The following is a 23,865-nucleotide window of genomic DNA, read 5'->3' as shown; positions in this document are numbered from 1 at the left end:
AAAGGAATATGTAACCAAAAACGTTATCGAAAAAAGAAATTCAAACTTGTTTCAAATTTGATCTCTAAGTTGGTCATGAAGATGTAACATGAGAAAAATAATTCTATTTGAATAATTTTAAAAAAAAAATCCACAGTCAATTATCAACTGATCAAAAAGTTTATTGAGGAGACACAAGCTCATAGCACAACAAAATACTTTGACAAAAGATATTTTACTTCTTTTTTTTTTCGCAATTTAGGGCAACACGGGGTGGTTAGAACGTTTGCCTCACAGTGGACAGTTCTGGGCCTCCCGTGTGGAGTTTACATGTTCTCCCTGTGCAAGTGTGAATAATCAATACAGACACAGGTTTCGAATTACATAATGCAGAGTCGAATATTTTTCATCCGGTCGTTTTTTAGATTAACTTGTAACGTCATCGTTGCTGATTTGAGTCCTGTCGAGCCTCAGTTAGCCATTGTTTTCTATCGCGGGTCCTCCTCGTTCAAAACCGAGCCAAAGTGAACGCTCTTCATCAGTAGTGGACTCCTGCCAGATAAAAAATTAACTTCAAGTTGAGAGAGAAAAAAAAAACATCAGTATAGTTGGCTTTATATGATGGAGGATTTTGGAGGCCACTTTGAATCACCGAGCATTCCTCTACTGACCCCGTCACCTTCTGGGATCGCCGTCGTTGATATTCCGCCTCGTCAACCGTCCACACGGCGCCTTTGGAGTTCTCTACGCGGACGAAGCATCTGTGCAGGCTCAGGTTGTGGCGAACAGCGTTCTGTGACATGGAAAGACGAAGAAAGAAAAAAAAACAGTATAATATTGAGACGCACATCACATCATTGGTCCAGCAGTAAATCTTGCGCGGTTACCTTCCAGGTTGCGGCGTTGCGCCGGAAAAAGGCAAAGGTACTCGTGAACCAGGTGTAGATCTCGTTCAGCGTTAGCTGCCTGTCTGATGATTCCATGATGGCCTGTAAGGGAGGAAGGAAACATTACGGCGGGGATGAGGGCAACCGGATGGTTCTAGTGAGTTTTATGACTAGTGAAGACACCAAAAAAAAAAAGCGATGACTGGCGAGACTTCACCTGTCTTATTAAGGTTGCGTACGTAAAAGGCGGTCTGACGTCGGCGTTCTTGTAGAGATCGTGTTCTTTTTCGAGGATCAGAGAGGAAATAGAAAAAGAAGTTGTTTGTAATTAGTTTTGTGGAGAATTATTTTTATTTTTACAGGAATGTGATTTCTTATTTGGGGAAATATATTGCAAAGGTTTTGTGATTTTTTTTTTTAACGTCAATTTTTAAGCAGGGGGTTTAATTTTAATTTTTGCAGCAAATTTTCTCCAGTTTTAACAAAATATATATCCATGTTTAACAATGCATCTTTGAAATGTATGACCTGTAGCATAGACCGACGGGTGATGTCGGCGTCTCACGGCCTCGGCACACGAAGTAGGAGAGTCGCCGACGGGGGCCGCAAGACCAGGAGGACCTGGCGAGGGGGGCTCGCTGGCAACCGAGCTGGACTGCAAGCGAACAAAAGCACGCGTGAGGGGGACGGCGTGACGGAGCGATTGGATCGGCCACCTTCGAGGTCATTATCACACTAATGAAGCGCACACGAGGAAGTCCATTAGTCGCCGGGGGAACTGTTTGGGGTGGTTATTATTTGTTTATAGTCTAAGTGATCACAATAAGCAAGAAAGCAATTACTGGTTAGTAATAAGTCCCAGTTGACGTTTCCTGTCACAACAAAAAGAGAGTCTTGTCATCTTGTGTACTTAAAATCCCAAAAGCTCGATGCAAGCACAAAAATGCAAAACAGTATAGACGAGCTAATGCATATTTAAACACAAATGGTGCAGCAACACATGTACAGAGACAGAACAATACGGGAGTATATTCAAAAATTATCAATATAAAGTGGTTCAGAGGATGTATGCAAAGTTACAAGAGTATAAAAACATGATTCAACAACAATGTTTTGTTATCCGCACAGACATCAGCAAACTACCTGCGGACAAAGCAAGTCGGCTGAAGCGTCGCGTGGTGCAAAGCGGGAGTCCGCAGAGGGCATCAGCTGAAGGTGAGCCGTCATCGCGCGCAGACGATCTCGTTCTTTGCGCAGCTGAAGGAAAGAAAAAAAAAAGACAAGTTTAAACTTTTGGTTGCAAACCCTTTGGCGTGACCAACAGGTAACATGTTCAGACTTTAAGGGGTGTATATTCGAAGATAAAAATGTGCTTATACTTGAGGCGCATTTGAGTGGATCTGATCAATAGATCGTGGGGGTGTAACTAATGTTGTGGCCAGGCCCACCTGAATCTCCAGTTGATGAACCACTTGCGTCTGGACTCGACACTGCGCTGCGCTTTTGTCGTCCAGTGTGTGCTCGCAGCGCATGTGCCTAAAACAAACACACACACTTTAAATATTTTAAAAAGCCAGAAGAAGTTTTAGCTCACCATTCTGGCTGGATGAACGTGATTCTTCCACTTACTTGACAAACTGGTTGTAGCTTTGGCAGCTGGACTCGCACCCGGGCCAGTTGCACACACCGTGACCGTAGAGAACATTTGGAGCTGTGAAATCGTCTTGACTCAAACTAGATGAAGAACCACAACAGGTGGTGCAAAGATCCAAAAAAAAAAAATCAGCTTTTTTCTGTTTTGGCTCAAGAAGTGGTGTCATACCACTTGTGAGTAGAACGTGACAGGAGGTCGCACGTTTGACTTTTGCTGACTGTCGTCGTGTGATCAGCGCCTTTGAGATCGCACTTGATGCTGTTTTCTTCTTCTTCTGCTGCTGCTGCTCCTTTTGTCATCTCCTTCCAAACCTGCCTCGATTCCTCTGTGCTTATATCCGCTAACAGCAGCCAAAAAACATTTGCATTATTTTGCTTTATTATTTTTCAATATTGGATTATTAGTTCATTATTAATGTGGTGCTTAATTAATAGAACATCAGAATGTGATTTCCCTCTGTTTAAATCCATTTACACCGGGGATGAGCTTAGTAGGGGATCTTCTCTGCCTCTTCTTTTACTGTTATTTGCGCTCACTGCTGCCCCACGTGTTGTGACTCAAATTGGTACTGCACCAAAGGACAGCCCTAAATTCAGGACTGCGGATCCTCGCCTGCTCGTTTATGTAAAGTGCTTTGGGACAACTTTGGTTTTGGACATGATGCTTATATAGATGATTATAGATAGATTGAAATTGTGAGCCATTGCTCACCGGCAGAGGAGCGTGCTGACTGCTGTCGATGAAGCTGATGCTGGATGTGCAGGAGCTGCTGGAGCGCCAGTTGATGAGCAAGAAGCTGGCAGGCAGACAAAACACTTCACACGACATGTCACAACAACAACAAAAAAAGTTAGCTTCTCAGTCTTTACCTGTTTGCTTTTCTTTAGCGGCTGCTGCTGAAGCAACCGCACGTTGATCTGCTGCCGTTTCTTGTAGATTTCTTTGAGATGATGCTGGGGAAGTAAAAGCAGTGGTGCCGAAAAAAAACAAGCAAACCTGTTGATCCTCTTTTGTTGTGAAATAGGAGCGTTGGGATACCTGGTGGAGGATGAGGGCCTGCTGCTTGTGCTGCATCAGAGCCTGCAGCTGGTCGGCGCTCAGAGTCATCATGGCGAGGAAGACCTTGATGGCGACGATCGCAAGATGAATGGCAAACACACACAGCAAAATCTAAGTGAGGTGCACGCCGGGCTGAGAAGTTCATTAAGCAGCACAATGACATGCTTGTTGTGAGCCCTAATAGAAGTGGACGCCTGTTAATGAAGGTGAGCACACGCTGAATGATAACCAAACTCATTAACATGTCAAGAAATGACCGCTAAGGCTTTTCAACATTGACATCTATTGCAATTGATTTGTTTTGTCTTGTCTCACAATTTTTAGCTCTTTAATAAATCTTTATAAAATGTCAACAATTGCATAAGCTTATAGCAGAGAAGTACAGTTTGACTTTCCGTCTACATTCTCCGCATGCTTTTTTTCCCCTTGTTAAATATCTGGACAATCATATCACTAATTATCTTGAATTACAATTATCGTACTATACAGAACCAACAATTCAGGATTTTTGTAATTATCCTTGAGCACTAGCCACAATTCTACTTTTATTATAATATTATCATCTTAATAGTATAATTGCATGACATTTTTAAATTACTGCCATAATATTGATTAAAGAAATATATAAATTTGCATGCAAAAAATTGACTTATTCTTGGTGTCAACCAAGTAATGGCAATCCACAAAATTAGAATCGAGGCAAACATGTCTGGGGAATTTGTTTCTTGTTCATTCAAAAATAACTTTAATGGTACAGTATTCGATAATCCTTATTGTAGCCGTTCAAGTTCATAGTTGTTGACGCCGGCCGTCATACTGGGAGATTTTTCTAATATTTTGTGCGTGTCTCCCAAATATTAGAAACACCTCAAAGTGACGCAATTTGAAAAAAAAAAAAGATTAATTTAGATCGTCATTTATGGTTTTATTTTTGTTTTTTTCTTCATCTCAAACATAAAATAAATATTTCCGGAATGTTATGCATAAGGTGTACTTACCGTTATGGAGTGGCAGCGAAGTGAAGCCTGCAGTCGGTGTTGCCTCCAAGTGAGGATGAAGATGCGACGAAGACGCTACCTGAGTGGGAGGCGCCGCAAATTAGACGAGGGGGGTGTGGGAAAATCAGCAGGCGCTTTAGATCTATTTATGACTTGATTGTTACATTTCTCCTAAATAAATATATCAGAGAGTCACACGAGAGACGGTCGAGTATAAATACACAACAAACAAACAAGCAAGCCTCGTTTAGATTTGTCTTTGGCACAGGACGAGTCTCGTTTTTGGGAGCGTGCGTCCTCATTTTGAACATCTGTCACACACGCTATCAAAGGCTGATATAGTCAATTGCAATCGGAGGAGATTCGGCTGGACAGAAGTTAAACTGTGACGCTGATGTTTTTTTATTGGCTTGTGTTGTTTAAAGCATTCCACTTTATTAAAGTCAAAATCAGCTTTATTTGCCAAGTTTGTGCATGCAAAACAAGGAATTTGACTCCGGTTGATCTCTGTCTCTGTACAACTAGTTAATAGACTTGACATGGAACGCTTAAATATTAGCATATCAAGTGTTTGCATGTTAGCATTAGATACACCCTGGTTTGAAATAGTTTAAATGGAGTGTACGTATATTCCAAAAATCTAACAGGAAGCATTTGGTCTTTGCCCGCTAGCAAAAATGTGAGATTGCTGTGAGATGACAACAAACTCAACAAGCAGCAGATTGTAACGCTTCAAAGAAGCATCATATATTGGGAATTTTGTTCCACTTCACCATTTCTGCTATCAATTGTGTCTTTCTCTCTTTGAAACAAAAGTAAAGCCACACATCCTTTTTATGTCTTTATGATGTCATAAGGTCTTGTCAAACTTCATTGGTTCAAAAAGGTTCTTGAAGAGCGAACCTTCGCTACATCACCGACGTGCTGCTTGTTCCTGCTGTGCGGGGAGGAAGACACACAGGTAGTATGTAAAAAGCAATAACCAGATGGAAAGCTGTCAAGGCAGCCATTGCGCTACATGTGACAACTCGAAAGCTCTGACTCGCGGCGGCGGGCGGGCGGCCTTGCGGGATGATATTTTCTGCGCCTGAGCTTTGACTACTGTACATAGTTGAACTCCCTTCCTGCCTATTTTTAGCGTTGGCCCCCGCGACAATGTCACGCGCAACCCGACGCCGTGTGTTAAGTCAGAGCTTGTTGAATGTCACTTGACAGAGGCCGAGGCGTCGCGATCACCTTCCGTTCGGCTCTCCGCAGCCCAGCGCCCCCATGGACTTTGAGGGACGAGCCAGACCGGCCCCGGCCTGTCGCCTCCTCTTGCCGGGCCCGGAGGCGGACGAGGACGACGGCGACGTGGTGATCAGCATCAGGCCCAAATCTTCCCCGCTGCCACGGAGAAGGAGCTCGCTCTCCGACGAGGACGACTCTGAGCTCGAGCAGCCGCCGCCTTGCGGCTCCAGGAGGGTGTCCTTCGCGGACGCCCTCGGTCGAAGTTTGGTGCAAGTGAAGGAGTTTGATTTGTGGGATGTGCCCAATCCGCCGGGAATGGAGTTCCTGGATGGCGAGGGACTAGCTACGGAGGAGTACCGCATGTCTCCTCTGACTTTCCAATCCCCGCTGTCTCCCGAGGATCTGCTGGTTAGGGTCCAGGAGCAGAAAGTCGAGCTGGAGTCCCTGGAGTTGATCCCGGGGACCACCACGCTGAAAGGCCTGATCTGCGTCCTCAACATGTCCTTCCACAAGGCCGTGTACGTGCGCACCACTTTGGACTGCTGGGCCAGCCACTTTGATCTCCTGACCGAGTACATCCCCACGTCGGGCCACGCTCACATGGACCGCTTCTCCTTCAAGCTGACCTTAGTGCCGCCCTTTGAAGAGCAGGGATCCCGAGTTGATTTTTGTCTGCGATACGAGACGCCCGTGGGTACCTTCTGGGCCAACAACGACAACAGGAACTACGTCCTGTTGTGCCAGCAAAGTAGCAAAGAGCAGAGGGAGAACCCCCAGAAGCAAAATGGGCAGAAGAAAAGCTGCCTAAAGACTGTTTTGAGGTATTTGTCCAGATAGTGCACAATGTTTGTAGCGGCATTTCAACTCAAGTTTGTGTGTTAAATTGTAGATGTGACAGTCAAGCCTCTGCGGATGAAACACTTAGCCAAGAAAACTCGTCAGCAGGTACAAACTTTTATTTTCTCATATCAATGCATCAATGAATGTATGAAAAAAAACTACAAAGACTTTTTACTCGACAGATGGGTCAACAAATGGAGAAAGGGTTGACAATGAGCAAGTCATCCTAATTCGCCATCAGTCAGAAGTAGACGGGAACAATTCACAGGTATGCTGATGACTACTTTCAAATCTTGCCAAACACCAAAAATTTATTTTATTTTGATTTTATTGATTAATTTATTATTTATTCATTTATCTTGATTTTTTTTGTTTGTTTGTTTTTCACTTATTTTATTTATTTTTATTTATTTATTATTTTTTTAATTTTTATTTTATTTGACAAAGTTCCAGGCCTTAATTATGACTCAGCATCACGTGTTCCTATTTGTTCAACTTTAAAATAAAAACAAAATTAATGGAACTTGAGTTCCATCAAATTTAGTAATTACTGCTAATGAAATAATCTCATCAATCAAAAGGCGTCGCCATTTCGACCCGCTACCGCCACCTGCAGTCGGCAGAATTTGACATCAAACAGCCTTTTGTTTTTATTTGAATATTTTGTATTAAGTTTAGAACATAATCTGAGAGATGTCATTTGTAATTTTCCATCTCGTTGGACAGGATGAGATCAGACAGAACTGCGTCCGACGAAAACGTCGAAAGGCGGCCCGCATGGCTCTGGTGAGGGACTACTTTTGTGAAAGAGACGGCGGCGTACTCGATGCGTCCAGTCCGAAAGACGACAACGAAATCCCAGCGAGGGAATCTTGGTCTGAAGACAAAGTTGAAGGTTCTTGCGCCCTTCTGGAAACCACTTTGAGGGAAAGGCCAACCCGAGCACACGAGACGCAGGCACGCCATGAGCCGAAGACACCCGACGATGCCGCGTTGACATCTTTAATCCGAGGCGACGTTAGCCCGGACACGTCAACCGACGAGACCCCGCCCGCTCAACATCGCGACACTTTTGTCTCCGAGGCTGAAGAAACAAACGAGAGCTGCTCAAATCAAAGCAACGGCTTCGCTTTTGGATCAAGAGATCATCAACATGTGACAAAGAACTCGATTGAAGGTTGCTTCGATGCCAACCTGAATGTTCCTCTTGTGGAAAACGGCACAAGGAGTGACGCAGAGGATTCTAGTAAACAAAGAAGTTTCAACGTAACCAAGATTCACCAAGAGCCGTTTGTACCATCGCGTCTGCCCTTGCACCAAAGCAAAAATGATCTCCCGCTCGAGAATTGGCAGCTTCAGGAAAAGCTCACTGATGAGTTCATTGACACCGATTTGAATGTTCCTGAAGACACTTGGAATCGGGCTGACGATGCTATCGAAGGTGAAACCGAGGACATTCAGCGCCGCTGTCAACCAGATGAGCGAGAGGAGGAAGTTGAAATTGCATCTCCAGAGGCAGAAGAACCTGAAGATGTCGAAAACGATCACGTGAAGATGAATTTCGACGTAGCTGAAGAACACTGTGTGGAGATCCAGGGTGGTAACATAGAGATATGTTTAGATGAAGATGGAGCAGATGTGGAATTGGAGGAGCAAGACATAAAGCCAGGAGATGAAGAGCAGCAAAGCCCGGGTGATGACATCAGGGGGTCACAATCGGGCCACTCGCTTGATCCTACTCAACAGAATCCGGATAGCGCCCATCTCCTTGATGAAGAAATCGAGAGTGAGGACGCGCAATCCGAGAGCGACGGCGCATCGGCCGAATCGGACTCGGACGACGAGGTGGAGCTCTACATGCACTGCCTGCGAGCGGTCCGCACCAAAGACCCGAGCGCCGACGCGGCCTTCAACCTTAGCAAGAGGCCCTCTCTAAGCAAAACCAAAGCGCTCTCCTCACCCATGCCGTCCATCAGCGAGGCTGCGGAGGAGGACCGTGTCGGCTTGCGTCCGGAAAGCCAAGCGGATAACGTCGTCCGGTCGCCGCCGACGGAACCCGCTGGCAAAAACGCGGCGAGGCGCGACAGCCGCTCCTCCTGCAGCTCCATCTCCAAATCGTTGCTGTACGTTGGCTTGTTAGCAGTATTTGCGTTGACGGCTTATTATTACGATTTTCTGGCATGTTTTGGCCTCTACGTGGTTACGCTGGTGTGGCTCTTGTGTCAGGGAGAAAAACAGTCCTTGAAAGACAACTCCATAGGCTAAATGGGAAGCAAACTTGTTGTGGAAATTCCAATGTAACGTTCACATCTGTGTCGTTTATGTCAAAAACACTCCTGGCTATATAGACGAAGGATTTTTTTTTTTTTTTTGCAATGCAATTGATTGGCTTTTGAATGATAAACACACAATGTGTCATTTCAACCCGCTTTGTACCTCAATCGCTGGCTTGGGTGCATTGTGCAATTAAATGCCACACCTAAATAAAGGGTCTTTTTTAGGACGGAATTAAAAAGGGTAACAAGCCTTACATGCGCTGTATGAAATAGTTTAAGATGACTAAACCTTCTGCCCACTTGCGCACGGCTGACTTTTATGTACACGCAGGATGTAAATGAAAACTAAAAATCAATGTGCTGTGCTGGGATGTTAGATTGATTGATTGATTGATTGAATATTTATTGATCCCCAGGGGTGGGGAAATTCAGGCCCCAGCAGTATCCATACCACAGAGTGGGTATACAAAAGACACACAGATGGCATAAGCGCAACTCAACAGGCTCTCATAAGGCTGCCACACAACGGCGCCACAAAGAAAGTCAAAAGTGCTCAAGATAAAAGCCATCAAAGCAAATCAAAGCTAAAAGACAAAGGAAAAAAAGTAACAGCGGCCAACCAGCAGATGTCACATTTTAAAATTACGTTTTTTTTCTTCCATGTATTTGTGTATACAAGGTGCAATGATGAATCAATCAATTGATTGTCAAATAATTTCTGAGAATCATGAACACCTTTTATTAAAAATCTCATCTTCTTGACAGTATGTATTCTGCAGTTTCAGAAGTCCTTCATGAAAGTAGAATCCAAATAAAACGTTTATTTTGGAAAACAATGATCAACTTTTTGGCCTTTTATCCTGACAGACTAAACCAATGAAATCAATAGCAATTTTAAATCATTCGAAATGTCATTTCGAAATGTCCGTGAAAAGAGCAGGGCCGGGTTTTTGCCATGGACGGTGGCCGGCCGGCAGGGGGCAGCAGAGACCGGAAAAGAAAAGAGAGAGGGGGCGACACACAACTGCTTCAAAATAATTTCATTCATAAAAATACCTATCCACGTGTAATGAATTGTTTTATGTAAAAGAAACTTTTCTCGTGCCCCAAAGCTGAATGCTCGTGCTTGCCTTTGAAAATAAGATGCGTGTGGTTTTGTGGTGAACAACAAATGATGCGCTTCTGTGTGTGTGTTTTGTACTGAAGAAATGAAAGGCGAGTAAAAAGTCCAGTGTCAGTTGAGCAGGCGAGTGTAAAGAACACTTGGAGGAAATAAACTCTTGTTTTGCTTCGATTTCAGCGCTGAGCGGTGAAAACGGAACAAACAGACTCACGCAAATCCAAGTCGACGAGCAAAGGTGTGAGCACTTTGAATGGCTTTCACAACTTGAGTTTGGCAGGCCATGCATGTCATGTGGCCAACATCTCATGCACTCACTCATCCCTGTCCTCAGCCAAAGCGATTGAATGGGGATGGATTTGGCCAACAGCATGCATGGGTGGAGCTGGGCCCCGTTACCAGAGCGAAGCAGCTGAGCTTCAGGGGTCCTGAAGAACAACCACGAGGAAACAACAAGTTGAGGTCGACGCGATGGACAGGTTGAGAAGCGGCCGACTTGAGCTCACTTGAGGGCTTGCCGCCCGCCGCCGGCCGGCCGGCCGGCCCGAGCACACTCTTGTGATTTTGGCGGGCTCCATTTTTAGTGATTACTTTCTTTTTTTTTCATGCATGATTATTATGATTTCAGATAGGGACTGTGCCAAGCTCCTCTGTCACGTTCCACCAAGATTTCCCCATCATGAAGAAATGCAAGCACACAATGTACATTGCACTTAAGCACTCACACGATTAGCCGCACGCATGAATCCGATCCCACGTGATAGTTGAAGCGTTCCCCCCAGAAATCGTGAAATTGGCTCAGTAGGTTGTAGCCCAATGTTACACTGCCAAGGTCAACCACCTAACATTTGTATTACCTCCCATGGCAGTGTCGGTCCAAACAAGTAGCTAGCTTGTGGATGAATGAATGAATGAATGCATGCCTGCCTGACTGACTGAATGCATGAAATGTCATGAAAGTGGCTAATTGCTGTGCGTCAACTGTATGTTGCATCACACGAGTGCTGTTATTTTTAGAAGCAACATACAGTACAGATTTAATCCTGTTTTGGGATTTTGACCTCTTTTTGGATTGGATGGATGGATGGACGGACGGACGGACCGATGGATGGATTTGATATGTGCCATCACAAGGGGAAATGTTTGCCTTGCTTTTAGTGTTAGACTTTATTTTTGTAGGGACAAGGGAATGCAACTGACTTTGATATTGCTGCATTTATATATCTTGCCATTTACCGCTGTTTGTCCTTTGTGGTTGTTTTGTTACTTTTGCGCTACATATCTTGTATTTGGAAGTCACTATGTCAAAAGAGAGAAATCTTGTCAATGAGCAGAAAGTTGTAAATAAATGAATGCAACAGCCTGAACTGGAGGATAGATATTCTGCGGGGTTTTTTGTTGTTGTTGTTGGGTTTGTTTGTTTTATGGCGTAGTTCAACTCTTATTTGTGATCAGTTTGAACCAATTACGTATTGAATCAAACCAATTCCACTGACAGGTGGCCTGCATGCTAAAAGTTCCCGAAGGTTGTTTGACGGACGGGACCGGAGCGGACCGGACCGGACCGGACGGTGTGTTGCAAAAAAGTCTCTCTCTCGCTCTCTCTCTGTGATGATGACTTTCTCTTGTTCCTCCTGGCTGGACACATGAACATTCCGGACCCGTGACGTCAAACAGCTCCGAGATGACTTTGTTAACAGAAAGGCCAAATGTACAGGCGCTCGTCGACTTTTCAAAGCGGGACGATCGACTATATGACGAGCGAGCGACACGCACGCACGCAGCCTTTGCAGACTTTGCTGTCACACCACACGAGGTTGGGGCGCGCCGCCCTCGTCGCCGCCTCACTCACCCCGCTCGCCACAAAGCCGCCGCGCAGCGCATCCAATCCAGATAGGCCAAATGTGCACAAGGCTCGTCAACACTTCACAGCGTCCTTTGGGACAACAATGACGAGCGTGGGCAACCTTTGCTGCCACGTGCTCATATCCGTCGCTCGGCCGAGCAAAAGCGGCTCGTCTGCTCCTCAGCCGCATTCGCCGCCGCATTCGCAGCAGCGTTCGTTGCACCGCTGAAGTCAGGAAACACCACTCGATCACGACAAGATGGTCCCGTCCCGGCGTTGGCGGCTTCAGCTGCTGCTGCTGCTGCTGCTGCTGCGGGCCTCCGCAGCAACGGATCCGGAGTGCCAGATAGCTACAGCGGGGGGATCGAAGGAGTGCAAGTGCGAGATAGGCAAAGCGCTCACGTTGAAAATCTCCACCGCGGCAGAGCCAGGTAGTTCATTCAAATGGAAGGACCCGAAGAATAACGCAATTAAGGCTGATGATGTTGGCTACGACTTAGACACAGAATCAAAATCGTTGAAGATCAAAAATTTGAAAGCCGCTGACGCCGGGATCTACAAGGCTGAGTACACTCTTCAGAGCGCATCCAAAACTGAAGAATTCACTGTTCAACCTTTGGTCGTGTGCGATGCGTCATCAACATGCAAAGTCAACAAGGGCAACAATGTCCGATTGAAGTCTGGAAGCTCTACTACCACATGGAAGTTTAAAGACGGCACTCTTCCACCGAGGGCCACCGAGGAAAGCGGCAACGTAGACATCATCAACCTGGATGCGGAAGAACACAACGGCGTCTACACGGCGGGCGCAACGACCATCACAGTTGAGGTTACGGCGAAGGCTATCGTGGAGTCCAACCAGTCAGGAAACAAGATTGCGACGGAGTCAGGAAACAAGATTGCGACGGACAACAACAAGAGAGTTGTTGTGGTCAAAGCCAGCAGCAAAGCGATAACAGGCACACGATTCACCCTGGTTTGCGCCGTCACTGGGAGCAGCGCCACGGCCACCGTCGCCAACAACACCTACGAATGGCAGAAGGACGGCCAAGTGATGGTCAACCAAAAGGGCGCCACTGCGATCTTTCCGGCCCTCCAGAAGACGGATGCAGGCACATACGTGTGCAAGGTCGGCGCGGACCAGTCGGCCGGCTACCCCTTGACGGTGACCACGGCTGGGGGCGCCGTGGCGGCGTCCTACTCACCGGCGCTGCTGATGACGACGCTGAGCCTGCTGCACGTGCTGCTTCGCCTCGTGTGCTACTAGATCCCGGGACGGCGCCCGCCAGCTCGTCCCCGGCCGGGAGACGCCAGCTCGGGGCCCGTCCGGAACCGCCGCCATCATCGTGTAAAAAGTTCAAACAAGCAAGCGACCATTCTTTCTGTTTGTCCAGCATATGTCCACCTAGTAAGTAAAAACAAGCAAGCGACCGTTCTTTCTGTTTGCGCTTGGCTTTAGAATCAATCAATCAATCAATGAACTCCTGAAAATGTGTGTTTATGCAACACGCTTTCATGATTGAATGCGCATATCTAATGAAGGCAATGTTTCGAATTTGTCCAAAGAGGCCTTAGAAATGTACATACAGTTGATGGAATATGCTGAGTTAGTTGTCTGTCTCACTCGAGATAAAAGTCTTGCTCAATTAACCTGAATCATTTAATCATTCTCTCATTTTGCTGTGCATGCTTACTATAGTGCAATAAAAATACAAACGTTTTCACCAACGTACTCTGACTGATGATTCAAATGATACAAATTGTTTTTGGTTTGCGTATACGACTGAGCGATTTGGAACACAGCTTCTGGGTGGGTGTTTTTTTTTTTTTTGGTCACGCACACGCGCGCTGGGCTGTTCAGTGCACGAAGATGACCGGTACAAACCGACTGAACGCGTCAACGCCTTTATTCTGCTTCAAACAAGTTTACAGTTGAAAGAATGGCTCACCTAAAAGTCAACTAAATCGTTAGAACACATCTTATGTTACTTCAAACCAACGAAGAACTCAATGACGTGTATTCAATTAAAGCGTGTTTTTACGTCCACACTTTCCACATAAGCGCAAAAACGCCATCGTTTGGCCTCAACGCTGCAAAATGCCCTCCCGTGAGATTATCATGCACGTTAGTCACACTAAAACGAAAAATAGGAATGATTTCAAAATAAAATCCTAATGCTAATGACTTCCGGTAATCGGGACGTTTATTTTGAAACGTTGAACCGGGGCTGTTTCTTTCCTTTCTGTGAGTCGATACGAAAGACTGACTACCCCATGCCCCATGTGACGACGTTGTCTGGGCTCAACTGACTGGATTTGTTTACGGTAACGCGGCTTTGACTTGTCGTCTTGCCAAATCGATGTTGTTTGACGGCAGTTGCGTTTGAAACGCTTGCATAGATGGAGTCCGAGTGGCGCTCCAACCGCCTAGAACCACCGACGCTGCACATTGACTCGGTAGGTATTTTGTTTCGGTCATATGACTCATGGACCGTCAGCGTTTTTGTTTGGACAACAGCTCGCTCCAACGCGGCCTTAATAACATTGTTCGTTGGGCATTCCAAACCGCGGAGAAGTGAACAATCCTGGCAGACAAGGTCAAACAGCATGCTACCATTAGCCAGCGAGGCTAATAGGACAGGAGACGAGGATTCACAGTTGACCCCCCCCCCCCCACCCCCCCCAAGTATATGCGACGATTTTGTCACCTACAAAAACATTCACTCGTGTGACATTCGTAACAATGTTGATGTTGTTATTAAAAGCACATTAGCGTTGTCTGCGCTCCAACCGCAAAGGTTGAATCAGGCAGCTGGACTTTTCCTATTTGTTGGAGACGTTTCACCTTTAAGGTGGCTTCAAGTCACTTTTTGTTTTTGTTTTAGGTGTGCCGTTTCTATTTATGCCGCTGGTGGGTGTGACCCCAGGGAGTCATTAGGGTGGTGTTGTTCTTTCGTCCTGGTCGTCCGGGCCACTTTTCACGTGGAAGTGACGTCAGGAGGACGTTGTGAGTGGGGAAAAAGGTCATGCATGTCAAATTGGTTTTCATCCCATCACTTTTAGGGTTGCCCTCGGGAGTCATAATCGTGAAACAATGTAAACAAAAGTGCAACATCTTTTGTTTGTTGTTTTAAGACGTAGAAGCTGAATTGAGTTATTGTGATATTAAAGACCTAAATCATGACACTCCGTGAGAACAATCAGAGGAACTATGTTTATGTTGTTCTTTAAACACGTGGCGGGCCATGCCATTTGCTCGACAGAGCTGGGCTGTTCTATTTTTGTTTATGGGTGAGGTGAGTAGTTTGAGTGCCAGGTAGTTTCACTTGCCCCTTGCGTCATGTTTTCTACTTAATGTGTTGAAGAATTGTGGCAAGCCTTCACACTGTGCATAGCACTGGATCCGGACTCTTGGTGACCTCTAAGTGTTTCCTCAAACCTTAGAGGTCACTTTAGGGGTGGTTGTTTCGAGATTGACACAAAAAATCTTTCACACCTCTTTCAGACCCCCGAAGACATTTGGATTAAAAATGAAACATTTTCAACAAAGTCACGTAGACCCGAGTCAACCTTTGCAGCCGCGTGTTTTCGTCAAGTCAGATGCGGTGCTCAGAGGGGTTTCCGGAACAACCTCAAGCAAATATTTCGGATGAAATAATGGACGCAGCCAAAGCCTGTTTACAATAAACAGCATCTCTCGGAAAAGCAATCGCCTGGCTTGCCTGGCCCGCCGCGCTAGGAGGCGGTTCCTTATCTCCTCCCTCCTCGCCGCTCAGTTGACTAACACTCATTTCTTCCACACCAGCATGCATCGCGGTCTCTCGGGTGCCGCTGACGCCAGCGACGCCTCAGCTTAGAAGTCAAAGGAAAAGCGGTCGAACCCGCACGACAGATCTTTTTGAGGTGCGGCGCGGCCATGAAGCTGGAGGCGAGGAGGAGCTGCGTGGCCACGGCGCACCCGCCGCCGCTCAACAATGGCACGGGGGAGCCCGGCTGCCCCGATCAGAGCTCGGCGCTTAAAGCCAAATTCACCAAGCAGAGCTCCAGGGAGAGCCTGCAACGGAACAACACGGAGTGCGAAGTGTATGACGACGGGACCAACACGTTTTTCTGGTGAGTGTTCTCTGCTCGTGACAACCTTTATTGAGCTGCGCGCCTATTTTTTCCTCAATTTCACACCACCCGATTTAGCAGAAAGACCATTATTAGCTCTGGACTTTTTTTTTTTTTCCCTCCCCCATTCACTTCTTTTATAGCTCAGCACACAACATTGCCATGGCAACCATCGACTTACTTGCAAACAGAATCCATCCACACTACTATATTGGTCATCTCTTATCTAAATCTATTAGCCCTACTGGTCAGACCGGGACATTGCAGGCCGGCTTTCTCTTGCAACGAGCCAGAAGTTGATATCTGTCAGTTTCATCTGAAGACATTGCATACAGCGTAAAGTGGGATAGTAGCTTGTGCTTGCAGCTAGCTGTTGGTGCAGAAGTGGCCAGTCTGGAAAATTGACATTCTGTCGAGCTTACGTTGTGTAATAGCAGCCTGCTTGCTTCCTTGCCGCTGCTTTTTCAGCAAGGGAAAATAAACTACAATTCTCCTCTAGGAACATAAGTAAGCGTCACACGGCATACCAGAAAGACAGCATAGTTGCGTCATACTAAAACAAGCAACGCGGCATTGATTTCGCCTGTCATAATTTACTGTATTTTTCACTTTTTTTTTTTTTTTTGGCAACCTAGTTATTTTTTTATTTTTCCGTTAAGAAGTGGTACTCATGGCGAACATCTAATGTTACGAAGCATGGAGTGAACCAAGCATACTCCTTGACTGCACTGGTGCATAGAGACTCTTCACGCTTTGCTTTTTAGCCATCTATCGTTCATTATAGTTGGAAATATAATTTCTACTGTACTGAGAATACTGCCCCCCTGAGTATCTCTGGTTCAAACGTCCTCTACAGACAAGAATTCTTAATTTGCCGCCGTGAGTCAGCGTGTCCACGTCATTATGGATAAGTGCGGCTTCTGTTTTGACAGGCGGGCCCACACCGTCACCGTTCTGTTCATCCTGACCTGCGCTCTGGTGTACGTCACGCTGCTGGAGGAGACGCCGCAGGACACAGCCTTCAATACCAAGAGGTTCTTGACTCACACTCCAAGTCGGCCAGAAACACAAGTGAAAAGATAAATGGAAGAACATGGTTTTCCGCACGCACATCAAAACCGGAATTAAGAACATCCAACCATCACATTAAAAACAAGAACCTCTCAATTGATCAAAATGTCGTTCTGTTGTTGTCTTCTCCTTTAGGGGGATTGTGGCCAGTATCCTCGTGTTCCTCTGTTTTGGGGTCACACAAGCTAAAGATGGACCCTTTACTCGTCCGCATCCAGGTAACAAAAGTTCACAACTGATATGGGAAAGGGGGAGGAAGCCATTTTGAGTCATTAACTTGGCAATCTTTGGAGCCGCAATTTGACCACATTTGGTTTGGGCCCCACACCTGCAGTTGTTTTCACTTTCCGCACTTCAATTTTATCACAGGATGCCAATCTGGCCACACGGTTTTTCTCGGACCCATTAAACCTGTCGTGTTGATGGTTGGTTGAGCTGGTTAGCGAGCATGAAATCAAACCGGTGCGGCTCGGCACGTTGGACGTGACCGTTTAAAGCAGACCGCTGTCAATTCTGATTATTGTTATTGTATAATTTCAACGAAATCTATACTAGATTTCATTGGCGCATAATGAAGAGCAAGAGGAGAAGGCAGAGAAGGAAGTTTTTTGTGTTAGCCATTGTTGACATCCACTCTGCCCGTATGGTGTCCACAGTGTTCGATTTTGAGGCCCCTGTTTTGTTTTGTTTTGTTTCTTTTAACTGTCTTTGCATGAGAAATTTTCATTTTGTGTAGAGCATTTTATATGCGGCGGCGGTTGTGTTCTATAAAACATAATTGAGTTGAGTTTTGAACACCTGTGCGGTTTGTTTTCCAGACATCATCCAAACCACGGCCGTTAGTCACTTCTTCTTTTTGGCAGAACCCGCTGGCAGAAAGGCACATTTCACAGCGCGGCCGTCAGTTTCAACGGGTGTCGGCATGGGCGAGACACTCGAATGTAGCCAAACGCGTTTCCTTTCTAACGGCAACTTTCTTATCTCTGTGACTTCCTGAAGCTCCAGCGGGAAATGCAGATGGCTGGGTGTGCCCACAAAACCCATTTTCAAGGCTTTACATTTCCTGCCCGCTTTTGTTTTATGGTCCAAAACACATTGTCAAGGGTTTTTGGCTTGTTGTTCACCTCGTTACGTGTCGCGGGGAAAAATACCCGGCGGGATTTCAGGAGGCGCAAACCTGTATCTCTCGCTGGGTCAGTGTGATTAACATACTTGTTTGCATTTCCCACAACTTCTCTCGAGGTCCTACACAAGAACTGGTTCGACAGACGAAATGTATTCTCTCTTGCAATGTTTGTTGAAGAATTGTAGTTTGCTGCTCCCAAATCCGGTTTATCCAAATATCAGGAACGGCTGTGAGTACGCAGCAACGGAGTGTTTTTATGTCTTTCCACAGCCTATTGGCGCTTCTGGCTCTGTGTGACTGTCGTCTATGAGCTCTTCCTCATCTTCATCCTCTTTCAGGTGAAATGAAAATCATTTTCATAGCGCTTGTATAAGGACCCGAGCGCTTGTTTCAGCTCAAATTTCAAATGTCATTTCCATCTAGACGGTGCACGACGGGCGACAGTTCATGAAGTACATCGACCCCAAACTGGGCGTGCCCCTTCCCGAACGAGATTACGGAGGGAATTGCCTCTTCTACGATCCGGGCAACACCACGGACCCGTTCCACAATGTTTGGGTACAAATCTTTTGTTTGATTGCCCATTCCATCTTCTCCTCACATCATTATATTTGAACCATTTTGTTTTTCCCCGGCAGGACAAGATGGACGGCTTTGTTCCGGCTCACTTCCTGGGGTGGTACATCAAGGTAAACTAACAGCTAACCCCTAAGTTTAGCGTTGATTTTTTTTGTTTTTGTTTTGTCCCCCCCCTCAGACGCTGATGATTCGGGATTGGTGGATGTGCATGATCATTAGTGTCATGTTTGAGTTCCTGGAGTACAGCCTGGAGCACCAGCTGCCCAATTTCTCTGAATGCTGGTGGGACCATGTAGGTGCACCAGTTTTTGCTTGCATGTTTTTTATTTATAGCATGTCATATGTAATCAACTTTTTTTTTTTTTTTTTTTTTTCTCCAGTGGATCATGGACGTGCTCTTGTGTAACAGTCTTGGCATCTACTGTGGCATGAAGACGCTGGCCTGGCTATCTATGAAGCCTTACCAGTGGCAGGGCCTGTGGCATATTCCCACTTACAAGTAGAAATTTATTTTAGTAGTCTTCTTTTGTTTGAAAGATGACAACTGGAGCAAGGTGGTGGTGTTTTTCCAGGGGCAAGATCAAGCGCATCGCCTTCCAATTCACACCGTACAGCTGGGTGAAGTTCGAGTGGAAGCCGGCGTCCAACCTTCGTCGCTGGCTTGCCGTGTTAGGCATCATATTCATGGTAAAATTGAAGAGCATCTTTTTTCTGGCCTTTGTGCTCTTTTCGAGATTTATTGTCATCTGTTTAAGTTCCTGCTGGCCGAGCTGAACACCTTCTACCTGAAGTTTGTGTTGTGGATGCCTCCGGAACATTACCTGGTGCTGCTGCGACTGGTGTTTTTTGTGAACGTGGGGGGCGTGGCCATGAGGGAGATCTACGACTTCATGGATGACCCGTGAGTGCCAGCGACGAGAATCGCGGTGAGCGTTCCTCCACGCCCATCCGATAACCGCGCTTCTCTTCTTTATGGCCGACAGGAAGTTCTACAAGAAGCTGGGCCAGCAGGCGTGGCTGGTAGCGGCCATCACCGTCACTGAGTTCCTTATCGTGCTCAAGTACGACCCCAACACCATCATGCTGCCCATTCCCTTCTTCATCATGCAGTGCTGGTTGCTGGGCCTCCTCATCATCCTCGTCTGGACGCTGTGGCGCTTCTTCATTCGGTGAGAAGCGTCGTACGCTTGACAAGAAGCAGAAATAGCGGTTTTGATTGAAACGTAGATTAAGCAGATTTATCTTGTAAATTGCTGAATAGTTGAAAAATGTCTATCCTGACTGCAGTGACATCACCCTCCGCTACAAAGAGACGCGGCGGCGCAAGCAGGAGGAGCCCGCTGAGCGAGAGCGCCCCCTGGGCAACGGCGCCACCTCGGGCCGCAGCAAACTCAACGGCCTCTCTGACGCCGTGCGCCACAGGAAGTCCTGAGCGGGCGACTAAGACGGAACAAAGCACGACGCAAAGACACACACGGCCGCCGCGGCTATTTTTTTTTTTTTGTGTTCCCCGTTTGGGATTCATACATGGAACTTTTTCTTTATTTATATGCAACGTTTTGGGACGAAGACGATGGAATTAGAAGAGACCAATCGAGTGCTGCAAGGGCGCTGATGCTGTGCCCGCACAGTCCAGCGCACGGCGTTTGCTCGGCGTCTGAACGACATTTCCTGACATTTAGCAAACATGTTGTAAAAAGCGCCGTTCAGCTCCTCGTTGCAGAACTTGTGCAAAAAGTAGTAAAACACTGAACAGTTGACAAGCGCTTTCAAAAGGTCAAATTAAGTCGTTATTTTTGCTTCAGCCTGAAACTTGACCTCAAATCCAAAATTCCCTAACTGCGTGAGTATTAAAGTGAACTTCACTTTGCTTCCAAAAATTGTGTGAGGAATTGTCCCCAAATGTAAAATGAGAACTACAGTTGGCTAAGTTACGAGCAGGAGTGGAGAAAATGTATCATTCCTGTCTTGACATGTGGCTCTGTTGTTACCCTCAACACTTAATTTAGCTTGGGCATAATAATATGTGAATGTTACGTATCATCTTTATTGATATTCATAGATTCTAGATTCAGAAGATATGATGAAGCTAATCGAAATAAATCATCTTTATTGAAATATGAATATATCTGGCAGACATTTGGGCATTGCACCATTACGTCAGCTGCCTCTAGTTCTCAGTTAACTCATTTTACATTTGGAGATCGAGTCTCATGACACACCACCAAAGAAACATCTCGAGGGTAGATGAACAACAAAACACAACTTGTAATGACATGAATCATGGTTTTCAAAACTGGAACTCTTTTTTTCTGCTTCTCGCAAATGATTACTCACCTTACTTTAATGTTGGGAATTACTGGTTGAACGTTCCACTCCAGCTTTCTCTCCAAAGTCCTTCAGATGCATTTCAGGTTCATCCTCCAAGTATCTGCTGAAACGTGTTAAGCTACTTATAGTGTGGTAGGTATCCTTTAGGGGCAATTTCCTGTCGTTGTCGAAGACTAGATTGTACAGTGTTAAATAGCCAAACACCATCATGACAATCGCACTCTGCTCAGCGGTTGTGGAAGCTTGCTTTAAACATAAAAACAAACGTTTTGGGCTTTTTTTACATTTGAATATGTTGTGGTTAAGCTAAAGAGGACGTGATCATGATACCTTTGAGCACCTGGGAACCTTTTGTAATGGTTGAGCTGAGGTTTTCCTTATTGTGGGCTTAGCACGTAGGCAGGGTTACGAATGTGCTTCGCAAGAGCTCACCTTGCTCACAAAAGGTGTCCTCTTACTTGAATCAACAATTCACATCTGCTCACTTCACAGACCAAATGCTTGGAGAGCTTTTGTTGCTCAAGCCATAAAACATTTAGACTTTTTCAAGTACCAAATATTTGCACCTTATTTTGCTTCATTACATTCCGTAGCTGTGAGTCTTATTCTGTTGTTCTATTCCGTTGTTTACAGTTAGTCACCATCGAACTTGCAATAACAACCCTTTTTGCTATTTTTATTATTTTGAATGCTTTGTGTGTGGTAGTCAATTTGGATTTAAGTGAAGCCATGAACATTAAGTGTAAACAAAATAGTAATAGAAAATCCTGAATACTAATTTGATGTGTCGAAAGCCAAATTCTGTTTTTTGTCTCCATTTGTACACTGGTCAAAGAACGTAACTAACCTGAGAGATGCTGGTGTTGTTTTCAATAAAATACAACAAGCTCAAAGCTGGAGGATTGTTTCATTTGCTTCTGTGTCAATAAAAAGCTACTTTGAAACCCAACAAAAATGTGATGCATCCACAGTTTAATATCTACTTTTCCCATCCCCAAAAAATTAACTGTGAGAGTCATCTAATGATTAGATGAAAAAAAATTAAACGTTTTAGCCCCTGCAGAACGTGAAAATAACCTAAATCTTTTCACGCAGGTGTGTTTTAACGAGGGTAACTTGGAAAACATATTGGAACGCGGCCCCGAGGACTAGAGCTTGACACCTTTGACCATGATATTTCCCTAATAAAGTGGCCTGTTATTAGGTACACTTGAACATGGCGGTGTACCTAATGGAGTGTCCGTGTGATTCCCTCGTTAAGCGCACCTGCGTGAAAACTTTTAGCTCCTGCGGAACGTGAAAGGAGCTAAAAGTTTTCACGCAGGTGCGCTTAACGAGGGTAACGTGGAAAACATATTGGAACGCGGCCTCGAGGACTTGAGCTTGACACCTGTGACCTTTGACCATGATATTTCCCTAATAAAGTGGCCTGTTATTAAGTACACTTGAAAATGGCGGTGTACCTAATGGAGTGTCCGTGTGATTCCCTCGTTGAGCGCACCTGCGTGAAAACTTTTAGCTCCTGCGGAACGTGAAAGGAGCTAAAAGTTTTCACGCAGGTGCGCTTAACGAGGGTAACTTGGAAAACATATTGGAACGCGGCCTCGAGGACTAGAGCTTGACACCTGTGACCTTTGACCATGATATTTCCCTAATAAAGTGACCTGTTAGTAGGTACACTTGAAAATGGCGGTGTACCTAATGGAGTGTCCGTGTGATTCCCTCGTTAAGCGCACCTGCGTGAAAAGTTTTAGCTCCTGCGGAACGTGAAAGGAGCTAAAACTTTTCACGCAGGTGCGCTTAACGAGGGTAACTTGGAAAACATATTGGAACGCGGCCCCGAGGACTAGAGCTTGACACCTTTGACCATGATATTTCCCTAATAAAGTGGCCTGTTATTAGGTACACTTGAACATGGCGGTGTACCTAATGGAGTGGCCGTGTGACTCCCTCGTTAAGCGCACCTGCGTGAAAACTTTTAGCTCCTGCGGAACGTGAAAGGAGCTAAAAGTTTTCACGCAGGTGCGCTTAACGAGGGTAACTTGGAAAACATATTGGAACGCGGCCTCGAGGACTAGAGCTTGACACCTGTGACTTTTGACCATGATATTTCCCTAATAAAGTGACCTGTTAGTAGGTACACTTGAAAATGGCGGTGTACCTAATGGAGTGTCCGTGTGATTCCCTCGTTAAGCGCACCTGCGTGAAAACTTTTAGCTCCTGCGGAACGTGAAAGGAGCTAAAACTTTTCACGCAGGTGCGCTTAACGAGGGTAACTTGGAAAACATATTGGAACGTGGCCTCGAGGACTAGAGCTTGACACCCGGACCTTTGACCATGATATTTCCCTAATAAAGTGACCTGTTAGTAGGTACACTTGAAAATGGCGGTGTACCTAATGGAGTGTCCGTGTGATTCCCTCGTTAAGCGCACCTGCGTGAAAAGTTTTAGCTCCTGCGGAACGTGAAAGGAGCTAAAACTTTTCACGCAGGTGCGCTTAACGAGGGTAACTTGGAAAACATATTGGAACGCGGCCCCGAGGACTAGAGCTTGACACCTTTGACCATGATATTTCCCTAATAAAGTGGCCTGTTATTAGGTACACTTGAACATGGCGGTGTACCTAATGGAGTGGCCGTGTGACTCCCTCGTTAAGCGCACCTGCGTGAAAACTTTTAGCTCCTGCGGAACGTGAAAGGAGCTAAAAGTTTTCACGCAGGTGCGCTTAACGAGGGTAACTTGGAAAACATATTGGA

General features: G+C 45.7%; 3 protein-coding genes across 7 annotated transcripts; 2 read left to right on the top strand and 1 right to left on the bottom strand.

Annotated features, from left to right (window-relative positions):
- Window positions 1-220: 220 nt before the first annotated feature.
- On the bottom strand, window positions 221-5,955 carry LOC119124943 (forkhead box protein P2-like). Of its 4 annotated transcripts, none has more exons than XM_037255321.1 (15): window positions 5,814-5,955; window positions 5,313-5,514; window positions 4,578-4,657; window positions 3,559-3,642; window positions 3,390-3,473; window positions 3,232-3,316; window positions 2,689-2,860; window positions 2,496-2,600; window positions 2,315-2,402; window positions 2,010-2,123; window positions 1,396-1,521; window positions 1,084-1,155; window positions 867-968; window positions 651-772; window positions 221-531 (listed from the first exon to the last, which is right to left on the bottom strand). In XM_037255321.1, exons 4-15 carry the CDS (start codon window positions 3,628-3,630, stop codon window positions 468-470), a joined length of 1,206 nt encoding a protein of 401 aa, XP_037111216.1. In that variant the 5' UTR covers window positions 3,631-3,642; window positions 4,578-4,657; window positions 5,313-5,514; window positions 5,814-5,955; the 3' UTR covers window positions 221-467. The 4 variants fall into 4 exon arrangements, with proteins under 4 accessions (XP_037111216.1, XP_037111218.1, XP_037111219.1 ...); XM_037255323.1 differs by having other exon boundaries at window positions 1,402-1,521; XM_037255324.1 differs by having other exon boundaries at window positions 2,722-2,860.
- On the top strand, window positions 3,637-9,298 carry ppp1r3ab (protein phosphatase 1, regulatory subunit 3Ab). 2 transcript variants are annotated; one of them, XM_037255320.1, is made up of 7 exons: window positions 3,637-3,785; window positions 5,435-5,538; window positions 5,835-6,628; window positions 6,697-6,752; window positions 6,830-6,915; window positions 7,374-9,005; window positions 9,123-9,298. In XM_037255320.1, exons 3-6 carry the CDS (start codon window positions 5,847-5,849, stop codon window positions 8,910-8,912), a joined length of 2,463 nt encoding a protein of 820 aa, XP_037111215.1. In that variant the 5' UTR covers window positions 3,637-3,785; window positions 5,435-5,538; window positions 5,835-5,846; the 3' UTR covers window positions 8,913-9,005; window positions 9,123-9,298. The 2 variants fall into 2 exon arrangements, with proteins under 2 accessions (XP_037111215.1, XP_037111214.1); XM_037255319.1 differs by having other exon boundaries at window positions 5,793-6,628.
- Window positions 9,299-14,144: 4,846 nt separating this feature from the next.
- ptdss2 (phosphatidylserine synthase 2) lies at window positions 14,145-22,002 on the top strand. Its single transcript, XM_037254587.1, has 13 exons — window positions 14,145-14,346; window positions 15,695-16,002; window positions 16,935-17,036; window positions 17,209-17,291; window positions 18,470-18,537; window positions 18,623-18,757; window positions 18,838-18,888; window positions 18,957-19,070; window positions 19,159-19,277; window positions 19,351-19,465; window positions 19,534-19,679; window positions 19,762-19,947; window positions 20,066-22,002. Exons 2-13 carry the CDS (start codon window positions 15,806-15,808, stop codon window positions 20,208-20,210), a joined length of 1,461 nt encoding a protein of 486 aa, XP_037110482.1. The 5' UTR covers window positions 14,145-14,346; window positions 15,695-15,805; the 3' UTR covers window positions 20,211-22,002.
- Window positions 22,003-23,865: the final 1,863 nt, after the last annotated feature.

Source organism: Syngnathus acus, chromosome 6, assembly GCF_901709675.1.
Source record: "Syngnathus acus chromosome 6, fSynAcu1.2, whole genome shotgun sequence".
NCBI lineage: Eukaryota > Metazoa > Chordata > Actinopteri > Syngnathiformes > Syngnathidae > Syngnathus > Syngnathus acus.
The sequence above is the reverse complement of the archived record's forward strand: the minus strand, read 5'-3'. Positions and strand labels throughout refer to the sequence as shown.

Coding starts and splice junctions, on each gene's coding strand:
- LOC119124943 (XM_037255321.1), bottom strand. CDS start 3,630: ATGATGACTCTGAGCGCCGACCAGCTGCAGGCTCTGATGCAGCACAAG. Junction 3,317..3,389: donor CGCTAAAGAAAAGCAAACAG/GTAAAGACTGAG, acceptor TCTGCCTGCCAG/CTTCTTGCTCATCAACTGGC. Junction 1,156..1,395: donor ACCCGTCGGTCTATGCTACA/GGTCATACATTT, acceptor TCTCTGATCCTC/GAAAAAGAACACGATCTCTA.
- ptdss2 (XM_037254587.1), top strand. CDS start 15,806: ATGAAGCTGGAGGCGAGGAGGAGCTGCGTGGCCACGGCGCACCCGCCG. Junction 17,037..17,208: donor ACAGCCTTCAATACCAAGAG/GTTCTTGACTCA, acceptor CTTCTCCTTTAG/GGGGATTGTGGCCAGTATCC. Junction 19,466..19,533: donor TGTTAGGCATCATATTCATG/GTAAAATTGAAG, acceptor CATCTGTTTAAG/TTCCTGCTGGCCGAGCTGAA.
- ppp1r3ab (XM_037255320.1), top strand. CDS start 5,847: ATGGACTTTGAGGGACGAGCCAGACCGGCCCCGGCCTGTCGCCTCCTC. Junction 6,629..6,696: donor TGCCTAAAGACTGTTTTGAG/GTATTTGTCCAG, acceptor GTTAAATTGTAG/ATGTGACAGTCAAGCCTCTG. Junction 6,753..6,829: donor CCAAGAAAACTCGTCAGCAG/GTACAAACTTTT, acceptor TTTACTCGACAG/ATGGGTCAACAAATGGAGAA.